Source organism: Rhynchophorus ferrugineus, unplaced genomic scaffold (genome assembly GCF_030347505.1).
Source record: "Rhynchophorus ferrugineus isolate W39M unplaced genomic scaffold, kcgeb_rfMv2 rfM8, whole genome shotgun sequence".
NCBI classification, from domain to species: domain Eukaryota; kingdom Metazoa; phylum Arthropoda; class Insecta; order Coleoptera; family Curculionidae; genus Rhynchophorus; species Rhynchophorus ferrugineus.
The window spans coordinates 5,720,357-5,745,900 of NW_027472587.1; the positions used below are offsets into that span (position 1 = coordinate 5,720,357).

Sequence of the window (25,544 nt, forward strand, 5' to 3'; positions counted from 1 at the left end):
AAAATTCTGCCCGCAGCAAGGAGACAGCAATAACAGAAATAAATGGACGAAATTTGTATACGGAGTAAGCGAGAGCAAAACATCCCTACACCACTTAGTGGTATAAAAGTTGTTTTATTATACAAATTGAAAATCTAGGGCCTTGAATACATTAATTCCATATTAAATATTATTTTCCATAGAAGAGTTACTATCAAGATGAAAGCTTTTAATTTGTTGGATCTTATAATACAGAAAACAGTACATAACCTTGGCAACAACAGCAACAAGTGTACAACCTTGGCTCCATTTAATTTAAAATTCCTTAATATCTTAAAATTGAATATCTAAATATACGAACGCTTTCTATAAACATGCAGGAAAAAAAACTTGTTATTCCGAAAAAAGCGTCTAGTCGATAGAAACGGCAAGAAGAAGATGCTACGTTATTTCTGTTATTTTAAAATGAAATTAAGCAAAAAGCTCCATTTGCATAACTAAACAAATACAGATTTGAGAGGCGGGTCTTGAGAGAGGCGAAAAAAACCCGGGCGACAAATAAATCTCGCCAAACAACAAAAAATAAATAAATTTTCGAACTATGGATGTTTGGATGGGATTTTTTGCTTTCCCTCCACTCAACGGCATGTCCGCACTGCGAGAAGACCACTTTCCGGAATTTAATATAGAAAAGTAAATATCTTCCTTTATTGTTTCTGTTTCGTAATATGTTTTTGGAGACGTGAAGTAGACTTTTCTCGAAAAGTTCTTGTATCATGTTAGTTTGACCTCGTTATATTTTTGAGACGGCTTATCAATTATATTAAAAGGATTTTTATAGGAAAAATTAGGCTCCTAATTCTTTCTTCTTAAAAAGTCAATTTTCCTAAAGATGCAATTAAAGCTAAAGCTACAATTATAGAAAATTTGAGAACTATTTTTTTCAATGAATTCGAAGTAATTTCTATTCATATTAAATTACTTAGCTTTCGTATTAACCAAAGAATTATTGTTAAAACTAGCTGACTCAGCAAACGTTGTTTTGCCATGTAAATAATTTCTAGAGAATTTCTATTGTAGGGTAAAAAAATAACTAACTTATTGGAAGTGTATAAGGATGTGATATATGAGTGAAAAAGGCACGAAGCGTTGTGATCGATGAGGTAATATAAAAATAACAAAACATCAAACATGAAAAACATGGTGTGCTCAAATTTAAGCCATAATCAGACATTGTTTGGCCTTGGGATTTATTAACAGTCATTGCGAATGCCAATGTAATCGGACATTGAATACGCTTAAATTGAATTGGCACATCTGTGGCTATAATAGGTATTCGTGGTATTAATATATTTTCACCTAGAAACTTGCCATTTAAAATGGTGGCTTCGATAACGTTTTTCATTAATTTTCAATGACTAATCGCGTACCGCGGCACAGCTGTGGTAGGTTCAAATTACGAAGCAAAATAATTCGAAATCAATTCAATTGTAAGTTATGTGGTGGCATGCCTGGCATATCAAGTGACTTCAAAAACTCAACGTGCACATTTTTTGCCGCTCTTACTGGAAGCCACTCGAGATTTAACTAATTCGTGTTTACATCCGGAAATATTTGTTCAATGAGCGCATCTTGCGATTCAGTGATTGTGCAGATATGAAATAATTAACTGATCTTGCGAATTGAACTCAAAATGAATAATTTTATTAGTTATTAATAATCAATTATATTTAATAACATTAATTATTAATAAATAAATAATAATGTTACTTGAAAATATATTTGATGTGAGAGTTACACTGAGATGACTTGACGCATAAACATTTATAACAACCGAAAACTATAGAGAGAGTGAGAGAACTGTGCTGTTTACTGGGTGAGAAGTGACACCGGTAGACACATGGAGGGGTTAACTTACCAAGTGAAAATAATCGATGTTATGGAGCGGGATAAAAATTATAAAATCATTCAAATGACTATTAAAAAGCAGGGGTTGGCAACGCCAGTGGATTGATACCATGCAGTTCCAGGCGATAAAAAACCATCACGACGACGTCTCCTTCTCTTTTCTTTTCTCCATCCCCTTGTAATAGTACCACTTCCACAGCGCTACCGTACTTCCTCTACCTAACCTAATATCCTGTCAATTCTCCCGTCAACCACATGTATAATTTAATATTAAAAATAAACAGTATTTCTTCAACCAGTGTTTTCAGTTCTCGTGTAAATTCCTTCCAAAAATAGTAGTGAGTGTTCTGGAAAATAATTGCAGCGGCAGCATTTCTATAAGACCATAAAGTACCACAAAAATATTTTAAGATTCACCACTTCAAATACTTTATTTTAAATATCAATAGTTTCACCCTCGTATTTATTAGTGTTTTACATCAATAATTTTAGGATTATTATTTTTATTTTCGCTTAATAAAAGCTGTTCAATCGTCTCTTTAGATTAAAAACGCCAACTAAAGCACGATATGATTGAAAGGTCAAAACAATATGCAGAAAAAATATTGTGTCACGTATCCAGTTAATTTTTCCGATCGATTTCAACTAAAATCCTGAAAACAAAGGGATAAAGCGCCGAGGTCTGTAGAATTAAAATCGAATCGAATTTTTGTTCAGTCAGTCGTTTTCTTTCTAAATTAAATAATTGTTCGAACTAACTTAAAATACACAACAGGATTATCAATTCGCTTTATTATTGATAGCTTTTTATCTGTTAATAATCTATGACATAACTCTGTTAATATAATTCTGGGTAATTGATTACATATCAATTAGTTGACTGAATTACAAACAGAAATTGGAGAAGAGCAAGAGATGAATATTTTTTTCATGATTCAGCCTTCAACCAATAATGTAACAGTTCATTCTCATTATGAAGAAAACAGGTCGGTGATTTTCTGGTGGTATTTTAAATTATTGCATATTTATTGATGGTATATTTTTATAGTAATATCATATTTTATTTCAGAATCATTTAAATGTTGTATGTTATATAGCATCTATGGGAACAGAGAACTTTTTAAGAGAAATCTATTAGTAGACAGTCATGAAATTTTGAATATTTATTATTAAAATTGGTCTTCTGGAGAAACCATTTTATGTATCTGATGGAGAACTTTTGTAGCTTGTTTTCGATTACCTGAAGAGTCTCTATGTTTTTTAGGTTAGGTTTCTTCTTGAATCGTGTATTGTTTTATGTGTATGAGTTTTCCATTTAACAAATTCATTTCGTTAATACTTTTAACATGTTTCATTATATCAGGTCAGCAATATAATTTATGATGATTGTATGAACCAGTATGCATAAAACCAGATCTATTTTAGATCATCCATATTGATCGTTTATGATTTTCTAGACTTAATGCGTGGTTTAAGAAGTAGATTAAGTCGATAAAAACCTAAGAGATTGAAGTAACTAAAATAAATGCAAATTTCTTTAGCAAAGTGGGAAATTTTTGATGTTAAACCGAGACTGTTAGTTTTTTATCAGTGGTGTACTGTGATATTATGCGATATTACATTATGTACTGTGAGAGGAAGAAAGGTAAAAGCATGAGCGGTTGAGAAAAAATGCAGAAGTGGAAAGAGACGACGCTAAAAGAACCCCACGCGGGTGTTGATTGGTCAGAACTGCTCATACGCATTTATTCCAAACTAGCTTGTCAGATTTCACAGTACGCTACACAGTAATAATTTCAATGAGTAATAAAATTCTAAGTTGTAATATAATTATTTATTATCTAATAGAGAAAATTAACGGCAGACAGCACGAAAATAATGGTGTATATGTTGGTACGAATTATTAGTAAAATATTATAATTTTGTAGATTGCTATGCGAGACGGGAGTATTTATATTAAATAATATGAAAATTGAATTTGTTTGAGTATTATAGTAAAAGAAACAATCAAAAAATGCTATATTTCTTTACTTTACACCTATAACTTTCCAATTTTGCAGATATTTCAAAAGCTTAACAGATGTAGATGTTTAAATGAAATGTCTTGCATTTTTTAGGATACTGTAAGTATAAGACATAGTTAAAACACAGTACGTAGTAAATTAAGAACATTAGACGAACATAAAAAGAACACACAATTTGATTGTGATTTATTCTTTATTTCGGTTTGTATAACTCACCCGAACAGATAAATAGGGCAGAAAAGTTGAAATAATATATGGTATAACAAACAAAAGATGTAATCCAAGCAAGATATACACACAAACAATATAAATAAAATATTTATTTTGACATAGTATATATTAACAAATTTTTTTTATCCTATTCTGAATTCATGTTTTCCTGAATGCTGTATGGAGGATGTAATTTTCTTTAGTAAGTTTCCTTTTGGACTCTGATAATTATTCTATTTTGATAGTATTTGGTCATTCATTGTCCAAAATCCCTTTCCTTACGTTCAAATTTCAGCATTCCTTCTTAAGATTGTTCAAAACCATATTTGTGTCGATTCCTGCCTTTTTTCGGAAGCAATGAAGCCACATTTTTATGCTGTCCTAATGTTATAAGTAATACATACAAAAATAATAAAACCATAATGTAATTGTTCATACAGTAACAGTAGGACATACTCGTATAAATCATTTAAAACTTGAACTTCGTTGGCCCTTTTAATTAAGCAGTATACATATCCACTAGCTGGATAAATTTAGTTTCGGCTTCATTAATAATATTTCTCATTTTATCTTTCATTTGCGCTCTAACTTCTAGATTTTTTATTTTCCTTTTGATTTGAATGTTCTTAATAATATGCCAGAAACATAGAAGCCTTTGTGACTTGATTCCGATAGCTTTAACATTTTACTAATACCTTATATACTTATTTTCGCATTTTCGAATAAACTATTCCCTTAAAGACTACAGCCTAACCACAACCATTGTAATCAAGGCGTGGCTGTGAAATAACCAACACGCTCGCTGAGGTCCTTTTACTGTCGTCTGGTGGAAAGGGACCGAGACGTCCACTAATTATAAGCTAATTATAAGAGATAGTTTTAAACTAGTAACTTTGTGGAGTAGACACAAATGTTTCTTTTAAACTGCAATTGGAGCATATAAGATAAAAAAGTTGTAGTCTTCCCTACGTATATATATATATATATATATATATTTATATATATATATATATATATATATATATATATTTATATATATATATATATATATATATAAATATAATATATATTTATATTTATATATATATATATATATATATATATATATATATATATATATATATTATATATATATTATATTTATATATATATATATATATATATATATATATATATATATATATATATATATATATATTATATATATATATATATATATATATATATATATATATATATATATATATATATTATATATATATTATATTTATATATATATATATATATATATATATATATATATTTATATATATATATATATATATATATATATATATATATATATATTTATATATATTGTATATAGCGCTTTTAATATATCTATGGTTGCTCCAAAGGAGCTGGTGCGTTTATTTCTGACTGTAAAATGTGATCAACTAACTATTTATATTATAAGGGTTTTCATTAGATTAAAATTAGATCGGTAGAGTCGTTTATGACATCGATTCAACAAGTTGCTGTCCTGAAACTAATTTCTGCTAAAATGAAATAGTTTTAAAGATTTTTTTTAGATTTAAACTGCAGTCGAGTACGCAGAGCTATTTATAATTATATTTCATCTTAGCAATTTGGTTACTTTAACGAACTATGTCTAAACTAAATAATTTTATTGTTAATTACACTTCTCCAATGCAACTTGTATCCTCTTCATCTTGTATCTTCACCAATAATACTAAGATATTCTATAAAGCTAACCTTATTGAAAAACTCTATTTTTTTTTCTATATATCGGATAAAATGTTAAATTACAGGTACTCAATTCTGATCACGATATGATCTAGGAGTATTTTATAAAGGAAAGGAAAAACTACATCTGAAGTATAAAAACAAGTATTTCTCGGAAAATCTATTTTATCCCCACGTAATTAGTTTCTTGTACAAACCAATTACAAGATTTATGGGGGAACTCGTCGAAAAAATTTTGTGGATATCTCCAAATACTAAAGAAATAACTTTGACAACCTCAAATAAGTTGACAAATTACTGCTGCGCACAGACTGAAAAGAATCAAACCATTTGATCAGCAGCGTTAATTAATATATGAATATTACTGCTGTAGAGACCAAATAAGGACCGATAGTATTTTCTCGATATATACCTAGTTAAGTTATTATGAAACACTAGGGTAACAGCTAATAAAAATACATTTTTGTTTGCTCAACAGTCAAAATATTTTAGATTATTTATTTAAATTTGACGCAGTAGCATGTCTCAAAATACATAACTTACTTTATTTCCGCTGGTGACTGTCCCATTAACCAGTAAACTTCATTCATTGATTTGCATCCTATTGCCAGTAATTGTCCGATATGGCAAGCCCTGGGAAATCTGGGTTTTCTTGGTACTTGTCGGGTCCACTCTCCCACTGCCAACAGTTCCGGAGCCTCACTGATCCTCACATACCCTCTTGGTCTGTTGAGGCTTTTATCCGCGAACCAGGCTATAGTAGAATCTTCGTAGAGTACTACCCATTCCTCACACCAGCCCTTACAAAAGAAGCCCCCTGAAACATTTAAACTGGTTAATAACAGTTAAATGGAAAAATAATATAGCAGTACAATTTGTATACGGCTATATAATTTCTAATACCTAATAGTGTTAATGCTATACGATCTAAAGGAATCACCGCTGAATCATCCAGTCGGATTTTTATAAATTATTTTATTGCTGCATTTCATTTGTAGTTGCATTAATTCACAAGCAAGACGAGGGCGAGAAAATACATCAACATATGTTTCTCAAATATAAAATTATTATAACTTAAGCAATAGTTTACACTAAAGGTATATACTTTATATAGGTTCGTACGGTCTTCTTTGCTTCAATCTTCTGACATGCTGCGCGCTGTCCAGCAGTTGTACTGCTTCCACGTTAGTTTGATTTAGTAATCTTTCGTATTTCAAGATGAAATCGTGCAGTTTTTCATTGGTCACGTAGTGATAGGCATTGGTAACTATCGAAGAACTTTGTTTTGACAGTGTTGAATGAGTAGTTGATTTGAATGTTTAGTGCAACCCCATATTTACACCCAATAACACTTAATTCAGCTTTAGTTTCAAAGTACAATGCTACAAGCTAGTGGAAGAAAACATATTGGCTTCGACGCCATTCCCACACAGCCAAGAATGGAAAAGGAGCGTTACATTGATTCCATAAACATATAAATTGAATAAAGATAAGAAAATTAACAACGAAAATAGAGTCGTGAAATCAGACTGCCATTTTTGGACATACTGATACAAGAATGGGACAACATTCCGTTGGAAACTATTCAGACACCATTCCGCAATGAATTTCTATTTCAGCTGTTCTAAAATCAAATTGTGTAAATCTCAGGTGTTTATCTAAACAGGTCAGTTGAAAAGTCCCTACTCGGACACATAGATGGCCCTACTAGAATTAAATCCATATGATTTTTACTTAGCCATAACAATCAAAAGATGCGTGTATAAATTTGACAGCTGTCGGATCATTAATTTGTGAATTATAGTATTTTCGGTGAAGTGTTTTTGGGTATTTTGTTATTGTGTAAAAAACGGATAAAAAGTTGGCGTTTTAATAAAATGTTGCTTTTTGAAAGGAAAAAATACAGTTGAAGCAAAAATTTAGCTTTATTCCGAGTTTCCGGACACTGCCTCAGAAAAATCAACCAAGAAGGATTGGTATGCTAAGTTCGGAAGTGGTGAAATCAGCACCGAATACGATGAACGCAGTGGACGCCCTAAAGGGGTTATTACCGACGAAAATATTTTAATAATACACAAAATGATTTTCAATGACCGTAAATTGAAATAGTTTGAAATAGAAGACACTCTAAAGATATTAACTGAACGTGTACATTATATTATTCATTCAATATTTGAGTATGAGAAAGCCCTATGCAAAGTGAGTGCCGCGCGAGCTCAGTGTTTGGAGATGATCAAGCGCAATAAACCCGAGTGTTTGCATCGATATGTGACAATGGATCAAACATGGCTCCATCATTTGAAGTTCAATCACTCTGAAGTTCAATCGACAGTCATCCGAGAGGACTGCATACGATGAACCTGCTTCAAAGCTTGGGAAAACGCAACCGTCGACTTGAAAGTTTATGGCGTCTGTATTTTGGGAGGCGCATGAAATAATTTTCATTGACTACCTTGGAAAAGGAAGGACCATGAACAACGATTGTTACATAGCGTTATTGGACCGTTTGAGGGACGAAATCGCCGTAAAACGGTTGCATTTGAAGAAATAGAACGTGCTGCTTCACCAAGATAATGCTCCATGTCACAAGTCAGTGAAAACAATAGAAAAAATTCATGAATTGGGCTTCGAATTGCTTCCTCATCCACTGTATTCTCCAGAGCTGGCCGCCAGCCACTATTTCTTGTTCCCAGATATTAAAACAATGCTCGCTGAGAAGAAATTTTAGTCGAATGAAGAAGTGGTCACCGAAACTGAAGCCGATTTTGAAGCAAAGGACAAATCGTACTACAAAAATGGTATCGAAAAGTTGGAGGGTCGCTATAATCAGTGTATCACCCTTGGAGGGAATTATATTGAATAAAAAAACTAATTTTGCTAAAAAAAAATGTGTTAAAAAATGTAAGTCAGGGCCTTTTCATTTGACCTGTTATATTGTCCATCCTCTCTATAAAATGGATAAAAACGAAAAAACATTATCTTCCAAACAACCTTTAAATTCAAATGATATGAATGATACTGGATACGCAACGGCTACCAGCAGTCAGTAGGAATTGAATATCCAAGTCAAAAAAATGCATTATATAATACAATATACATAATGTGGAATTTTAATGAAGGGATTTTAATAATGCGGCTTTAGATTTTAACAAACACAATACTAACGTTCAGCTATATCAGAGGGGAGAATTAATTTATCCTGGGGATATTGTAAGCGAATGCAAATGTTCTGTGAACCGTCTCTCGTCTGACTTTAATCTAACGAATAATGCGAATTAGCAGTTAACTATTGCACTGCAGATAATGTTAGTATGTTCTTGATGGAGCCGTTTTTTGTCTACATAAAGTCTAACTTGTGACTGCTATAGATTACTATTATTATAGGCTCAACTATAGATTTTCATTTATTGGGTATATAGAGTGAGCCGTGTTGGTTTATTGTTGAAGTAAATATTATTTCAGGTTTAACAACACTGCCGCGTGTGACATTAAGTTGACATATTTTAGTGTGTGAACTCCACTGTAAGCACCATAATTTGTGCCTATATTTATTTTAAATATAATTAGAATACAAATGAAATTGTTTAATATGGGAAACCGTAAACTATAGTTTATTCAAAATAGCAGTCAACTCACGTAATCAATATGTGCCTGTCGCAAATTGTAAATTCGTTTCAAAGTCAGAAAATAATTTCCTTCTCACATTATTCTATTTAAAAAGACATGCCAAAGTCGTCCGGTTAAATCGCTGCTTATTATTACTCTGATTCAGTCAGACAGAACAGATTGCATTTCTAATCAGTTACTTCGAGTAGGATCGAGATAATTGAGTAAAAAAATTTTAAAGAGGTAAACATTGCTACTGTTAATTATTGTTGCTGCGGTTTTTATTGAAAATATTTTTGGCGTGTTGCAGCTGAACTGTATATTATTATGGACAGGGTCACTGAAATATTTCAAATAATAAAAAATATAACCTCAAATTCACCAAAAAGGGATCGTCCTTATACCAAGGGGCTTAGGAATCTAGATCAGAGCTTGCTCTATCGGAGATCAAATATGAAAATGTAAAATGTGTGCAAATGTATAAAAAGTAGTTTTCAACATAAACTTAATTTAACGCAATTATTTCAGAGTAAACTGTTAATCTGAATAGTATCAATAGAAAGCTTAGAGATATGCAGCACTTTGAGGAATGTAGAGCATCCTTTCATAGACTGTTAGGTAATATAAGATATAAATGGTATCAAGATGACCCATGATGAGGTCGAATGGAACATCCAGACATTGCTTTAAAAAACAATTTTCAAAAGCATATATAAAATCAAGGAAGACTTATGAAGACTCCAATATGTGTATTTCCATATTATTATTGAATAATCCAGAAGTGGACCAATATATCCAATGGTCACACACAGAAAGATGATAATAAAAGTAGTGATAAGACAACATAAGTTGATCGAAAAAGTCAAAGGTTGAATTAAAAATTGATTAGGGTATTATTCATAACTTTTATTAGTAATTCATTCTAGATATATTGTTCTTCATGCTGCAAACAGGAATGGTTAATAACACCTTCGGTTTGGATGATCGATCGATCAGGCACATTGAAGAGGATATTCACAAATGATGGAATTACCAAAAAATGTTAAATAGATTTGAATTTAACAGCTCAGTTATTCACTTGAATGAAACTTTCTGAATATAGGATTATGACTCAACGCTGAAAATTTCCAAGACATGGTGGTGAGAGTCGAAATTGCTATAGGTGAGATATAATTGATATAACTGTAGCAAATCTTATTGTAGAGTATGAAAGTTTTATGTGCACAAAGATGTGTCCAATCTTTCACAATATACATGAGCATTTGTTTAAAATGAATGAGGAGAGAAATAATACCAACTGTTTTGCAGATATGACAAATACGATAGGGAGAATGCAGTGATTAAATCTAGTATTATCAAGAAAGGTTTATACAGGTAGTAATAGAATAAACTAAAGAGGAATACAATGATATCAAAATTACTTTACAAGGAAACACTGTACCGAAGGAAATAAGAACTAAACGTAAAAGGTAAATACGCTCTCTAATGAAAATAAAACATATAACTTGGATATATAATTGTTAATTAGGAGGATTGGACCTCCAGGTGATACCACTACATAAAACAAAACGCGCCTGGAACTCTAACTCATCGGTGGTAAGGAAACAAATCAATGTAAATATAATTAAACACAACCCTAACCTACAAACCATTATATCTGTATTGTGTAATTGTAGTTTTAAGTCTTTTTGTAATATATGCATAATGGTTGGATGCGACGTTGGTAAACTTACGTCATCAATTCAGATGACGTAAGTTTACTTTTTAATTTTAAATAATAGACTATACATTACATTAAATGCAATGATCAATATGCTTTTCAGCGTGCTGCATTAGCTACGAAACACTTCATTAATTATGCTTGTTAATAACGCTAATTAGGCAATGTACATATTCTAACAATACGCAATTTTTAAGTAGATTCATGGAAAGGGAACAAATGGAAGGAAGGATTTATAATATCTGTGAAATCTCCAAACTTACGGATCCTATAGTTGTAGTGATTATCCAATAGCGTTCAAACAGGCTTTCTGCATTATTAAGTAGCATAAATTTCGGTGTATGAGAAGAGTTTTCCGTCAAAGGGAGATAAATTTGGAATACACTGCATTTTGAAACAATTCGTACTTCAATTCAGTGATTTGATTGACCCCTGCTACACAATTTATTACATTCCATTTGTCTAAAATTTTATGGGGGAAACACATCTTAGAATAAATATGGAGAGAGAAAGAAAAAAAAACGATTTAGTCAGTTATCATAATTTTAGCGATAGTGATAATAGTGACTAGCTCGGTAAAGACTTGAACATGTCTATTTAAATTAGTTGTCAATCTAGAAAACCAAACTAATACAGATGCAAGATTTGTACTGAATGAGCAAATTCTCAATGTTCTGGAGTTGATTCTTTTCAAGGCTTTTGTGATTATCACTTTTCAACAACTGTCAGCAAAAGTTACAGACAAATTTTTTCTTTGCATCACAAGCAATGAAATAGTTGAAAATTAAATTTTCAGTCAAGTCGTGAGGTAGATATTTTTTCCTGATCTTGTGTATTTCTTCTCACTAGTAAATATCTGAAAGTATTTAGTTCATCAATTGCTTCATGATTCAAAGGCTTTAAAGTATATTTGAAAACCTGAGTCTTCGTCCAATTAGTCACCATTTTCAGATATTTGAAACTAATATCGATCATTGGAATATGACGGAGACGCATCACCATCCATTTCTACTAGCACTAGAGAGGCTTCGGTGGCAGACCTCCTCAAAGTTAAACAACGAAAGTAATGAATGTCGAAAATGCAATTTTGAGCGATCCATGATAACATTAGTATACACTTAAATAACATATAAATGGCGTATATAATAGTTTTATTGCATTCACCGCTTTTTAATTAGTACTAACATTCAAAAGAAAGCTGTCAAAAATTCTACTCATAAGTTTGTGAATTATTGTGCTAAGAGAAACATTACTTGAGTTATTTTCAAAACAATGGATCAAAAACAACTTCGTGTTTTAATTTTACACTGCTTCTTGATGGGAAAAAATACTGTTCAAGCGAAGCAATGGCTTGAAAAGTATTATAATAACTCCGTTCCATCAGAAACAATAATAAAAGCGTTATGAATTATCGAAAAGTGAAGTTGCTTTATTTAGCTAACATCGTAAAGATATCAAAAGAACGTGTAGATTTTATATTGCATGAGCATATGACTATGAGAAAGCTCTGTTCAAAGTGGATCTCGCGTTTGTTCACTGTTGACCAAAAAACAAATTCGTGTTGATGATTCTAAGCAGTGTTTGACCATGTTTAAATGTAACAAGCCAGAATCTTTGTATCAATGTATGAAGCATGGATGTATCACTTCGCTCCGGAATCAAAACGATCGCCATCTGAGTGTACAGCAACTGGGGAACTTCGTCCTAAGCGCCCGAAAGCACATTAATCGGCTGGAAATGTTTTAGCCTCGGTATTTAGGGATGTGCGTGGTGTAATATTCATAAACTATCTTGAGGAGGGAACTACCAGCAACAGTGAATATTATATAGCGCTTTTGCAGTGTTTGAAGGCAAAGAAAAGACCGCATCTGGCAAAGAAAAAAAAACTGTTTTATCAAGACAACGTACCGTGTCACGAGTCATTCAAAACAACGGCAAACCTACATCAATTAAACTTTGAATTGCTCCCACATCCACCGTATTCATCATATTTGTCTCCCAGCAAATAGTGACTGTCTGCAGACGTCAAAAAATGTTCACCGGTAAAAAATTTCGCTACAACTAAGGTCTATTTTGGGGCAAAAGATAAATCGTTTTGCAAGTGGTATTGAAAAGCGGCGATGGAATGATTATGTGGCTGTTGATGGAGATTACGTTGATACATAAAGCCCATGTTTTAAATGCCAAGATTATCAATTGTATAGATAGGTTACTATTATATTATGCTTTTTCACCAATAGACCTCGTTCATTAAAATACATACAAGTGCGTAATATTTAAGGAGCTACTGATGAACTAAATCTCCAAAATCAAGTAACAAAGCTACAGTCAAATTTAGGGTGATTTCTGTATCATAACCAAATGGAAGACCAATCCCATATATTTTCAATTTCCCCTCTAATTCCTCAAAATATATATGAAGAGGGATGCGCTAAAATTAGACAACAAAAATATTAATAAATTAAATAATTAAACTGTATCCTGTAATTAGAACTAATTCAAATTTGTTTCGGAGGTTTCCCCCTATAAATCAGGCACCATTTCAGGAGCCAACAGGCTTATTTATGTCATTTTCTAGACAGATTTACCGAAAAGCGTATAATTTATGGGAGGCCGTTCGGATTTTTTGGAAGAGCGTGAGACGTGGGCTGGCACGCAACAAAGTTTCGCAGCACGTTGCCCAAACTTTACAAATATGAAATTCAAATCGACGGGACCGATTCCCGAAATCAGTAGGCAAATTTATCCTCCAGATATGGCAAGCGAATCTCTTTCGGTTCCGTAAGCAGTTTCTTCTGTCTTGAGTCCAGCGAATAAACGGACTCTCATCGCCAAGGACAAGTCGGGACAGTCCACAAGTTTAGACGGTATTAAAAGTTCGAGAATTCGTTAGCTTTTATTTGCTATATATTTTCTTAAAAACATTGTCAACTATGGCCCAACTGACTTTATCATGTAGGGAGTAGCTTGGAGAGTTCACTAACGGTGACTATAACATGGTATAACTCCAAGTAATCAATGAAGCTTAATATATAACGCAATGTCTTGGAAAATCAGTGAAAGTTGACGAGAAGGGTGATGATTTACAATGAAAACATATCAGTACCATATTGTTAGATACAAACGGTTGCCCTGGTACCATCGCGGAGATGATATCATATCGCACTGTTAGTCCTATTGATCTTCCGGTCAAATCTTCTTTAAAATCTGACAATAAGAATAAATATACAAACACAATAAAATGTGTATTTTTTTCTTAAGAGCTGCTGATTCAAAATAAAAAAAAATATATCAGGGTTTCTATAATTACTAAATTATGAATGTAATGGCACAGTCTCTACAGCAAGTATATTTCATTTTATGGAAGTCCATTTCAAATTCCGTAATAACTTTTGCTAGAACTATTATATTATTAACTGATATACAAGCTGAGCAAGGCCAAAGTACTATTATATATTTTCGGCTGCTTCAGAATATTCCCTCTTAGCAAAAACACAAAGTTTTAAAGACGCTTAAAGGTACGTTTTAGTTTGGATATGGAGCTTTGGATGCTTTCCGGTGAAAAACTCAATAGGCAGACAGACAAATTTTCTCAATTTTTTGGTAATGGTAACGTATTTTCCCGTACATTTTATACATTCGACACTTTTTTTTCTTGGGAAACTAAATTAATTGTTTCCACTCCCCACAATTTTCATTTAAGGAAGCATTTATGGCTAATCTCAATCAATGTATTACGTCTGTCAATTGCTTTTGTGGATTTCAATGATTGTGTTGTCAATTCGCTAATGGAGAGTAGTGGCTGCATGAAACATCAGTGTGAGAAATAATTTATATATAATAACGGTAGTGTTAAAATATTTTATTAGCGCACAGTTAAAAAATATAGTCTATCCAAAGAAGTTTTGAACATACGTCACCTAAATATGTGACGTCAAAACGTGGCAATATTGCTGTATCAACCCTTAATTTTAGTTCAGTTTGGCTTTAACATACAACAAAATTCTAATCTAAATAAATTAATTAAACAAAATTACTCTTATAAAATATAATTCATTTTAACATTATAATACATCTAGTGCATATATTATCGAGGACACCAATGAATTAGTGTCCTCGTTTATTAATGTAATTGTATCCCCTGGAGGCCTAATATACCTAATTAATAAATATATGTCCAAGTAATAAATTTTACTTTTATTAGAGAGCATATTTTCATTCTACGCTTAGTTATTTTGTCTTTCGTAAAGTGTTTACATGTAAAGACATTTTAACGTATGTTTTTCTTTTTAACGTGCTCAGTTAATACATGTATATAACTTCCTTCATCAAACTAGATTTAATCATTATATTATCTTTAATGTTTTTGCCATAACTGGAAAATAGTTACTATTCTTTCTCTCCTGATGCATGTTAACCAAATGCTCTATGTACATTCCGGACAAGTACAAACATATCTGTGCACATAAATTTTTTACACTCTACAATAACATTTCCTACATATGTTATATATTAATTATTTACTTACCTTTAGTTGTTTCCACTTTCATCGCCGTTGTCTTAGAAATTGGCGGCAGTGAATCATATTATATTCAGAAAGTTTCGTTCAAGTGAATAACTAAGCTATTAATTTCCAATCTATCTAACAATTCTTTATAATTCCACCATTTGTCAATTTTTTCTTCAATGTGTCTGATCGAATTTATCCGAACTGAAGGTGTTATTAACTTTTTCTGTTTCCAGCATGAGGTACAATATATTTGTAGTGAATTATTAATAAATGTTATGTCTAATAAAATCTAATAAATATTTATTCCAACGTTTATCTTTTTCCATCAACTTTTATTGTTGTAACACTATTTTTATTATCATCTTGCCATGGGTCACCATTGGGTATATTGGTTCCATTCCGAAATACCCATGTCTCATCTAAATACATTATATTATTAACTCATAAAAAAATACATTAAAAAAAGCATTATCCGGAAGTTCCATTAGATCTTTTCGATATTTATCAAACTAAGAGTTTCCTTTGAAAAAACTGTATTACATTAGGTTTGTAAGAACTACTCACTCTTTTTGTACATTTAATATATTTAATCTTTATACATTTTTTGTTAATCTTATATATATATATATATATATATATATATATATATATATATATATATATAATAGTTCTAGCAAAAGTTATTGCGGAATTTGAAATGGAGTTCCATAAAATAAAATATACTTGCTGTAGAGACTGTGCCATTACATTCATAATTTAGAAATTATAGAAACCCTGATATATTTTTTTTTTAATTTTGAATCAGCAGCTCTTAAGAAAAAAATACACATTTTATTGTATATTTATTCTTATTGTCAGATTTTAGCGAAGTCAGATTTGACCGGTGGATCAATAGGACTAACAGTGCGATCTGATATCATTTCCGCGATGGTACCAGGGCAACCGTTTGTACTACCCCATGCCTGACGTTGTGAAAAGGATGGGACCATTTATGGGGTTGGTGATAGTGCCTATGTAACGGGGGAGTGGCTGTATCTAACAATATGGTACTCATATGTTTTCATTGTAAATCATCACCCTTCTCACTAACTTTCACTGATATTCCAAGACCTTCTGTTATACATTAAGCTTCGTTGATTACTCGGAGTTATATCATGTTATAGTCACCGTTAATGAACTCTCCAAGCTACTCCTTACATGATAAAGTCAGTTGGACCATAGTTGATTAAATTTCTAATAGCTCTTTTATTCATTCCAGAATTAATGCAGAAATTTGAAGAATTTTGTATATACTGTTTAATTAATACAAAAATTAATGTTTTTAAGAAAATATATAGCAAATAAAAGCTAACGAATTAATTAATTAATTTGTAAGAACTACTCACTCTTTTTGTACATTTAATATATTTAATCTTTATACATTTTTTGTTAAATATATATTTTTGTTATATATATATATATATATATATATATATATATATATATATATATGTATATATATGTATTCAGTGCAGCTGCAACACGTTATAAAATATTTTCAACAAATATCACAGCATATTAATATTTAACGGTAAAAGTGATTACCTCTCTAATGAATTTTACTGGCAAGAGGGGACCTCCATTATGAAATTAACTGGTTAGAGACGCAATCAGTTCTGTCTGGCTTCGCAGTTTTCATTCAGAGTAATCGTAAGCAGCGATTTGAAATTTATCAACCAAACAAACTATTAAAATAACGTTTGCCGGTTTTTAACCTTTTATCGCTATTGTTTTTAGTAATTTTGTATAATCTAAAATAGCATCGTGTCTCTCTATTTAACCAGAATATAACGAGAAGGGAAATTTTGTCCGATTCTAAAACGAATTTACAAATTGCGGCAGGCAATACATTAATCATCTTGATAACGAATATTTAAAACAAGTATATAAGTAGACCTACATAAAATACCACTATTATTCAAGAAATAGAAAATACTTTAAACAATTACTAGCCAGTAAGGTACGAGGATCTGTTATATAATGATGATATGTATGTACCATTTCCATCGATTACCTTTTCGCACTTTTCTGGAAATATCCTATTTCCGTCACTGTGAATTTCTGAATAAAGTTAATTCCGAAGATCAATGACTTTGAAAGTAAGTGTAGCCCCCAACCAAAATCATTCTAATATTATTTAGCCTTAACATAGATATAAAAGAGGAAGAATAGGGCCAATGAATCTATAAATTGTGAACTGATGTCGGGTACTAGTTGGTGAAGACCCACATCGTTATGGTGATGCGCGAAGCGCCAATGGCTTTGCCTCAGTTGGTTTTATTTTGCAACGTGACATCGAAGAGGTGTAGTGGGGAATTAGGAGAAAAAATCATTCTTAATACTATAGTTTCTTTGAGCCCGCTTCGAGGATGCGGCTTCATCTTATGGAGTTTCTTTCGAAGATATACGATAAATATTATCGATTGGAATGAACGGGGAGACATCTCAAATATTGCTGTGTATGCAGGTAAGGGATAGGAATATCTAGGCTCAAAAAAACACCGAAGGGCAGATAAAATATAGAATAGTGCCTTGTAAACTGTAAAAAGTTCAACAATCAGTACAATCAGAGCGTTTCTGATTGGGAGTTTTAGAAAAAAGGTCGCATTCTACAGGATTTAGAGCAGTCAATCAGAGGTGCTTAAACCCAGGAGAAAGTAACTTGAATTTCAGAATATACCGTTTGTAAAATAGCAAAACTGATCCTGACCTGAATAAAAGTGCATATCTATTATACAAAATCGCTAATAATTGCATGTTATGTTATTAATTGATACTAGAATATGACGATACTATATTAGGATACTTAAATTACGTCATCTTTTGTTGAAAGTAATTAATTATTTGATATTTAATACACCTTAACTAAATTGTGCGATAAAGTAATTTGACTTTTTAGACCCTAGAATCTCCATTTTTATGTCATGTATAAAGCCGGCCATAAAAAACATTTTTCTTGACGCTGGCGTTTTGTGGAATTTCAATTCTGCTTTAGTAACACGCCGTCCTTATGAACAATTTCAGCCAATTAATGGGCAAGGGCTGGCCATGAATTCGGCTCGTTGGAAAATCGATACTAAATAAACAGAGTCCATTTTCTGGGAGCCCCGTCACGTCCCGGAGGAATGTTTCGTGGAATTGTCCCGCAAATAAAAAAAAAGTTTTTTCTCCATCATTATTTATTTGCCAGCCCGTTTAATATTTAAGATTGTCCGCAGCTAGATGGAAAACAAGAAGTTAGGTCCTACCGAAGTTGATCTTTATATTAGGCAGGAAAGTTCTCGAACGACAAATTTCTGAAAATCTTCAATTTTTTTGCCAGCCGTGGCGAAATAAAAGTTAACTTAATTCCTTCCATTCTTTTAGTTTTCTTTTAGAACGAATTTGATTTTTCTTATAAAATATTGTCAGTAACTTTGTACATTTTACAGTTTGACAACAAGTTTTTACGCATATCTTCCAAGTTCCCACGTTTCGAGCATGTTATATTAAAGAAAGTAGTGTTTTAGCTCTAGTTATTAGAATTGTGATGCGAGCCAAGAGTTCCTCATAAGCTTTGCAAATATTGTTGAATCCTTCTGTTTGTTGGAGAAAAGAAATCACACAAAAGCTTCTTATTTTTGGAGACATTAAATAATTCAATCGAAATAAAACACTGCAATGATTTATCTTCACCTCTTTTAACATTTTAACAGTTCTGCGACCTTTATTTTTATACCTGAAGTCCTAAAGGTACGCCCATGTAATATGATATCCATTGAGGGTGTGCATTGCGGATGCACTGATTGGAAATACAAGGGAAAAGCATTTACACTCATGAGGTGGAAGTAGAAAGACTTAGTAAAATTATGGCCGTTATTAATTTCATTGTAAATAGAATAATTAATATATGAGTAGTAAAATTGCACAGTGTGTGCATTAACTTACATTTATGTCTAGTTGAAATCGTCAACTGTGAGCAATAAAGGAAAATTTAAGCTGGAAGCGTCAGTTTGTTAATCGCAGGTTCTAATAAATGAAGTACAGGGCTCTAAAGGCAGTTAAACTACGACAGCTATTGAAGAACCTCATCAATAACGACAGGATAACATAATTAACATTTTTCGTCCTTAAAGCCGGATCAATAATTAGAATACAGTACTATACACCACCTATATAATAATATAGTCTATCCAATAAAACAGCTAATTTATATCATATCAAAATTTATAACGTCAGCACGTCGCAATATTGCCCCATCCAACTAGGCTTATGGTTTTTTTCTTGGTTTTACTTCATATAATTTTTTTTCAAATATTAGAGAACATGTTAACTATTAACCCATAATGATGTCCAATGATTATCCAATTATCCTACACCTCAGAAAGTCACATTGGCATTATTTTGTTAGTGTACGGATGAATACACATTTTATTATACTTAAACAATAGCATATTCATGAGATATTTATAAAACAACAGAAGCAGCATTTTTCTTTAAGAGAACGAAAGAGAACACAATTTTAGAGGAACTAAATTTCACAAATGGCAAATTTCAAATACTATTCAATGATCATTCGGTGACTGTAGAACTGCTGAAGAGATTTCTGGCTTAAGAACTGAACTAAATGATTTTCAGAAGCATCGTTTGATGCCAGTCTTACACCTTTAAGGCAATGTTGCGTAGAACGAAACAAATGGGGCGCCGTCAAACTTTCCTAATTTTTGCCAAGTCATTAAAAATAGTACTTGAAAAAATAGTACTTAAAATACTTGTCGACGACATAGTTATCATGGAAATATATATATCTCTTCCAGGCGTTGTTAGTAAAAGTACAACTGGCAGTCAAATGGCCTAGAGGCTGGAAAACACAGCTCGATAGCTCCAAAACTGTCCATATTAAATTTGAGTTGTGGTGAAATAACAAAAACCTAATTAGATCACTTGACGGATTCTTAATTCCTTAAGGAGAATCAACCAAATACCTTGGCATCCCTCTCATTAGTAGGTTAAATTGAAAAAATAATGTTAGACCAAAAACAGAGCAGACAACACCGAAAGTCAAGCAACTAAAGTGCTTACTTGACTTGAAAATTAAGAAAAACATTGGTTTATCAGCAAATAATAAATCCAATTTGAATCAAAGGCAAATAAAGGTTCCACTAAACATCAAACCGACTAGTAATCCAAAGCAAAGTGTTAGGATTAATTACCAAAGCTTATCGTTACTTAATTAACGAAGAACTGCACGATGACCCCTTAATAAGATGGATTTAGAAAGTGATTCAAAATATCGCGTTAAAATATGAAATAAGTGGACAACATCAACTAGACAATACGATATTTAATCTTCTGATATGAGATCAGCGAACCAAACCACACGAACTTGTATAGTGTGTCTCTTAACTTTAGACTAAGTAGTTTAGTGTTAATTTAATTAAGGAAATACATAATAAATTAATTTGTAAATTAAAATTGTACTAAGCATATCTAATGTAATATATAATTAATAAAAAAAAACCAAAGATTAGTGTGGTGTTGTGTTATCGTGTTGAAAATCAATAGTTTTCCTCTTGATCAATTACGGGAGTTTTTTTAATCACCTGTTGCAATGGCATCATAGATTGATAATAGATAATCGAATTAAGTGTTTGCTGAGATTCAATCAGATCATTCTATCTCTCTATTCAATCAAATATGGTGATTTCAACGATCGAGACATAGAATTTCCCAGTAGAACGAATTCTTTTGAAGAATCTGAATTGCAGGAGTTGCAGGAGAAACCCAAAAACAATTGGCATAAAATTGGATAATGATGGGATCCAAAGATAGAAAGTCATGTCATTAAAAAATCGTCAGTGAAATACTGCGTCAAAGATATGGAAGGAAGTAATTTCTGCATCGAATAGTAACGGGTAATATAAAATGCATTTATTTCGAAAAAATCAAAATCGTTTTACATCGCAAAATCATGTGCTGTGATTGATGGGACCACGTTGGTGTCGTACATTATGGACTATTAAAACGTAAAGAAAGGGAAGAAAGATAATTCTGATCACTACCGACAACAAATGATCAATTTGAACTGTGCATTTATAGAAACTCGTCCACAATACGCCCAAAGACGCGTCTTTTACAGCAATACCAGTTTAAAAAATGTTTAAACCAAATGGACGGGACGCTTTATCGCACCCACAGAATTCTTCTCACCTGGCTCCATCCGACTTTTATCTTTTCGCATTGATGGGCCATGCGCTTGCAGAGTACAATCAAATGGTCAATATTTTAAAATATTATGTTTAACTATCTATAGTAAATAACGCTATCTATAGCAAATTTTCTTTAGCGAAAATAATGGAAAGGAATTATTGATACGCCTGCTAACAGGTCATTTGAAAAGTCCCCTGCCTACAATAGCAAAACATATTTTTTTAACAAATTTTTTTTTTCAACATAATTCCTTTCAAGAGTGATACTGATCATAGCGACTCTCTAACTTTTCTATACCATTTTTGAAGTACCATTTGTCCTTTGATTCAAGCACTCAGTTTCGGCGATAACCTCTTCATTCGACGAAAATTTCTTCCCAGCCGGCATTATTTTAAGATCTAAGAACAGGAAATAGTTGCTGGGAACCATATCTGGTGAATACGGTGGACGAGAAAGCAATTCGAAGCCCAATTCATGGATTTCTGCCATCGTTTTCACTGACTTGTGACACGGTGCATTGTCTTAGTGAAGCAGCACTTCCCTTTTCTTCAAATGCGTCCGTTTTTCGGCGATTTCGTCTTTCAAATGTTCCAGTAACGCTATGTAATGGTCCCTGTTGATGACCCTTCCTTTTTTAAGGTAATCAATGAAAATTATTCCATGCGCATCCCAATAAAAATAGAGATGCCATAACCTTGCCAGCCGGCTGATGCGTTTTCTAATGCTTTGGAGCGGGTTCATCGTGTGCAGTCCACTCGGATGACCGTTGATTGGACTTCGGAGTGAAATGATGGAGCCATGTCTCATCCATTCTCACATATCGACGCAATAACTCGGGTTTATTAAGCTTGATCTTCTTCAAACACTGCCCCGAATCATCAACTCGTCGTTGTTTTTGGTCAAAAGTGAGCTCGGGCGGCACCCACTTTGCACAGAGCTTTCTCATACCCAAATATTCGTGAACGATATGATACAGTACACGTTTAGTTGATATCTTTATAGAGTCTGCTATTTCATACAATTTAAATTTACGGTCATTCAAAATAATTGTGTGGATTTTTTAAAATGTTTTCGTCTGTAACAACGTCTTTTGGGCATCTACCGCATTCACCGTCTTCAGTGCTCATTTCACCACGTCTAACCTTAGCATATCAATCCTTGATGGTTGATTTTCCTGATGCAGTATCCGGAAACTCGGCATCAAGTCATTTTTGTGCTTCAACTGTATTTTTTACCTTCAAAAAGCATTAATTTATTAACACGCGAAATTCCTTTTTTCACAATAAGAAAAGTTGCTTTACTCAAAATGCTATGATTTACAGACTAATTATCCGACAGCTGTTAAATTTATTAACGCATCTTTTGATGGTTAGGCTAACTAAAAAACATATGGATTTAATTCTAGTAGCGCCATCTATGTGTCAGGCCGGAGACATTTTCCATTGACCTGTTATAAGTTACTTTATCTCTTTCAATTCCCACAAAATTAATTAACTGTTTCAGTACACGTGTATTAAAAAGCTAAATTGATTATTATTCGTTACATACCCTAGTAATGCAAACAAACACAAAACAAATGTAATCTATGAATTTTCTTATCCCAGTTGATTTATTACCTTAAATTAGATAAGTGTCTGGTTAGGGTTGACTACGCAAACACTTGTTAAACGCTTTCGGAGTCGTATTTATAACTAGCTCTAACTCAATAATAACAGAAACCATTTGTTTGCTTTTCATTCAGTCTGGTTTTTTTGTTCTGTCTCTTGTTTATATTATGAAAGTGTAGATAAACGACAAAATCCGAATCAGTACAGGTTGAACGCGCTTCAGGTTTTAGCTTATAATAGATAAATAATACGATATTTATTTTGGTGGGATTTTAATATTTTATACTATCGAATTTATTATCAAAGGTTAAGAATCCTTATTTTATTCACAATATGTTATCTACTATGATAGAGTTCTTATGTATGTATTGTAGGACTTTGATATATCTTGATACCATCGGTTCAAATAAATCATGAGGATGGAATAATTAAACGAAACTGAAAGAAAGAAAAACGGAAGTGCCATAGGTAAGTGTAGATTGCAGTGTTGATTTTGAGTTGCAACATAATACTGTAGGAATGTTAGTCTGGTCGGTTGTCGTGTGACTGTCGATGCGGTTTATCGGAACACTCACCATTATTTTGTGGAAGGAATTCGCACGGGAACTGAAAACACTGGTTGAATAAAAACTTGTTTATTTTCATTTAAATTGATACATGTGGTCGACGGGAGAATGGACAGGATATTAGGTTAGGTAAAGGCAGTACGGTAGCGCTGTGGAAGTGGTACTGTTACAAGGAGGTCTCTACCTTATCTAAAAGAAAAGAGAGCTACACGTCATCGTGGTGGTCTTTTATAGCTGGCAACCGCATGGTACCAATCCACCAGCTTTGCCAACCTTTGAACTTGATGTAGGTGTTATCTTATATCTTGTTTAGCTTGTTTAGCTGATGGTAATGATAATATCATTGCAAGAATTGGTAAGCCAAACTGACAGTTGGGCTAAGCTATGGAGAGTTATTTTGGATGCAACTTAACCTTCCACTACAATCAACATATAAGAAAAATCAACACATCGCCAGCAGAATAAATGATGCTCAAGTGAAAAATGCTAACACAAAAAAATTTATAGGAATGACATGCAAACGAAGTTGTACTGGAGCTCCTATAAAGAAGAAGGAAACAGAATTGGATATCAAATTTAGAGGACCATCATTTGAAAAATACATTGTTAACATACATACAATATACAGTTCTGTTAACATACAGTAAAGAACTATTGTGTAAGCATTAGATTGCTAAAAATATTCGATAGATATTAAATCGATAAATATATTGAGTCAACAACTTTTTGATTATGTGTATATTTATCATAGTTTTCTCCTTTGACAGATGCCTTCTTAATTCTGACACTTAAATTTCATGGAACAGTACTATTTGCAATGTGTGATTGAGGTACACTGTAATTATAGAGGATATCTTTATACAGATTAATATATTTTATAACTTATTTATGTTTATATATTTTCATTATAGGTCTTATTTACACGTAATTAGAAATATTCCTTAATAAATACATATTATAAATTTAAGCTGCTCCAAAAATGAGAATGAATTTCAGACATTTGGAATGGAGTATATGATATGGTTTTGAAATTGTTTTTCGAATACCTTTTAAGTTATTTGGTGACTTTTAATGATGTACATTTTTTGGACATATTACCAATATGCAGCTTCAATAGCAGATAACTACTGACAGGGAATCAATACTCTCTTATTCCTTATAATATCCACATAGGGTATTTTAAATGGCACAGGTCAATGTAGGCAGCCTTTGTCGGTGATGCTGTTTCATTGGTGTATATTCAAAATATTATTTATGGTATCAAATCCTAATCCAAATTCACTTAAGACCCAAGTTACATAACTCAGTGTCAATTCCAATTGATATAACGCTCATTTTAAGGTATATGCGGTTTGGGTAATGCCAGACTAGTTTTAAAAACAATGAGCCTATACCCGGAATGTCAAGGAAAGGCTAGATCAATCAAAAGCAACATATTAT

At 32.2% G+C, this 25,544-nt stretch overlaps 1 protein-coding gene across 1 annotated transcript in view; it reads right to left on the reverse strand.

Moving 5' to 3' along the window:
• LOC143200580 (uncharacterized) overlaps nucleotides 1-25,544 on the reverse strand; it is a 160,556-nt gene that overhangs the window by 51,463 nt on the left and 83,549 nt on the right. Inside the window, exon 3 of the mRNA XM_076411041.1 lies at nucleotides 6,411-6,684. Coding sequence (XP_076267156.1) covers nucleotides 6,411-6,684 — 274 coding nt within the window. The remainder of the gene's footprint in view (nucleotides 1-6,410; nucleotides 6,685-25,544) is intronic.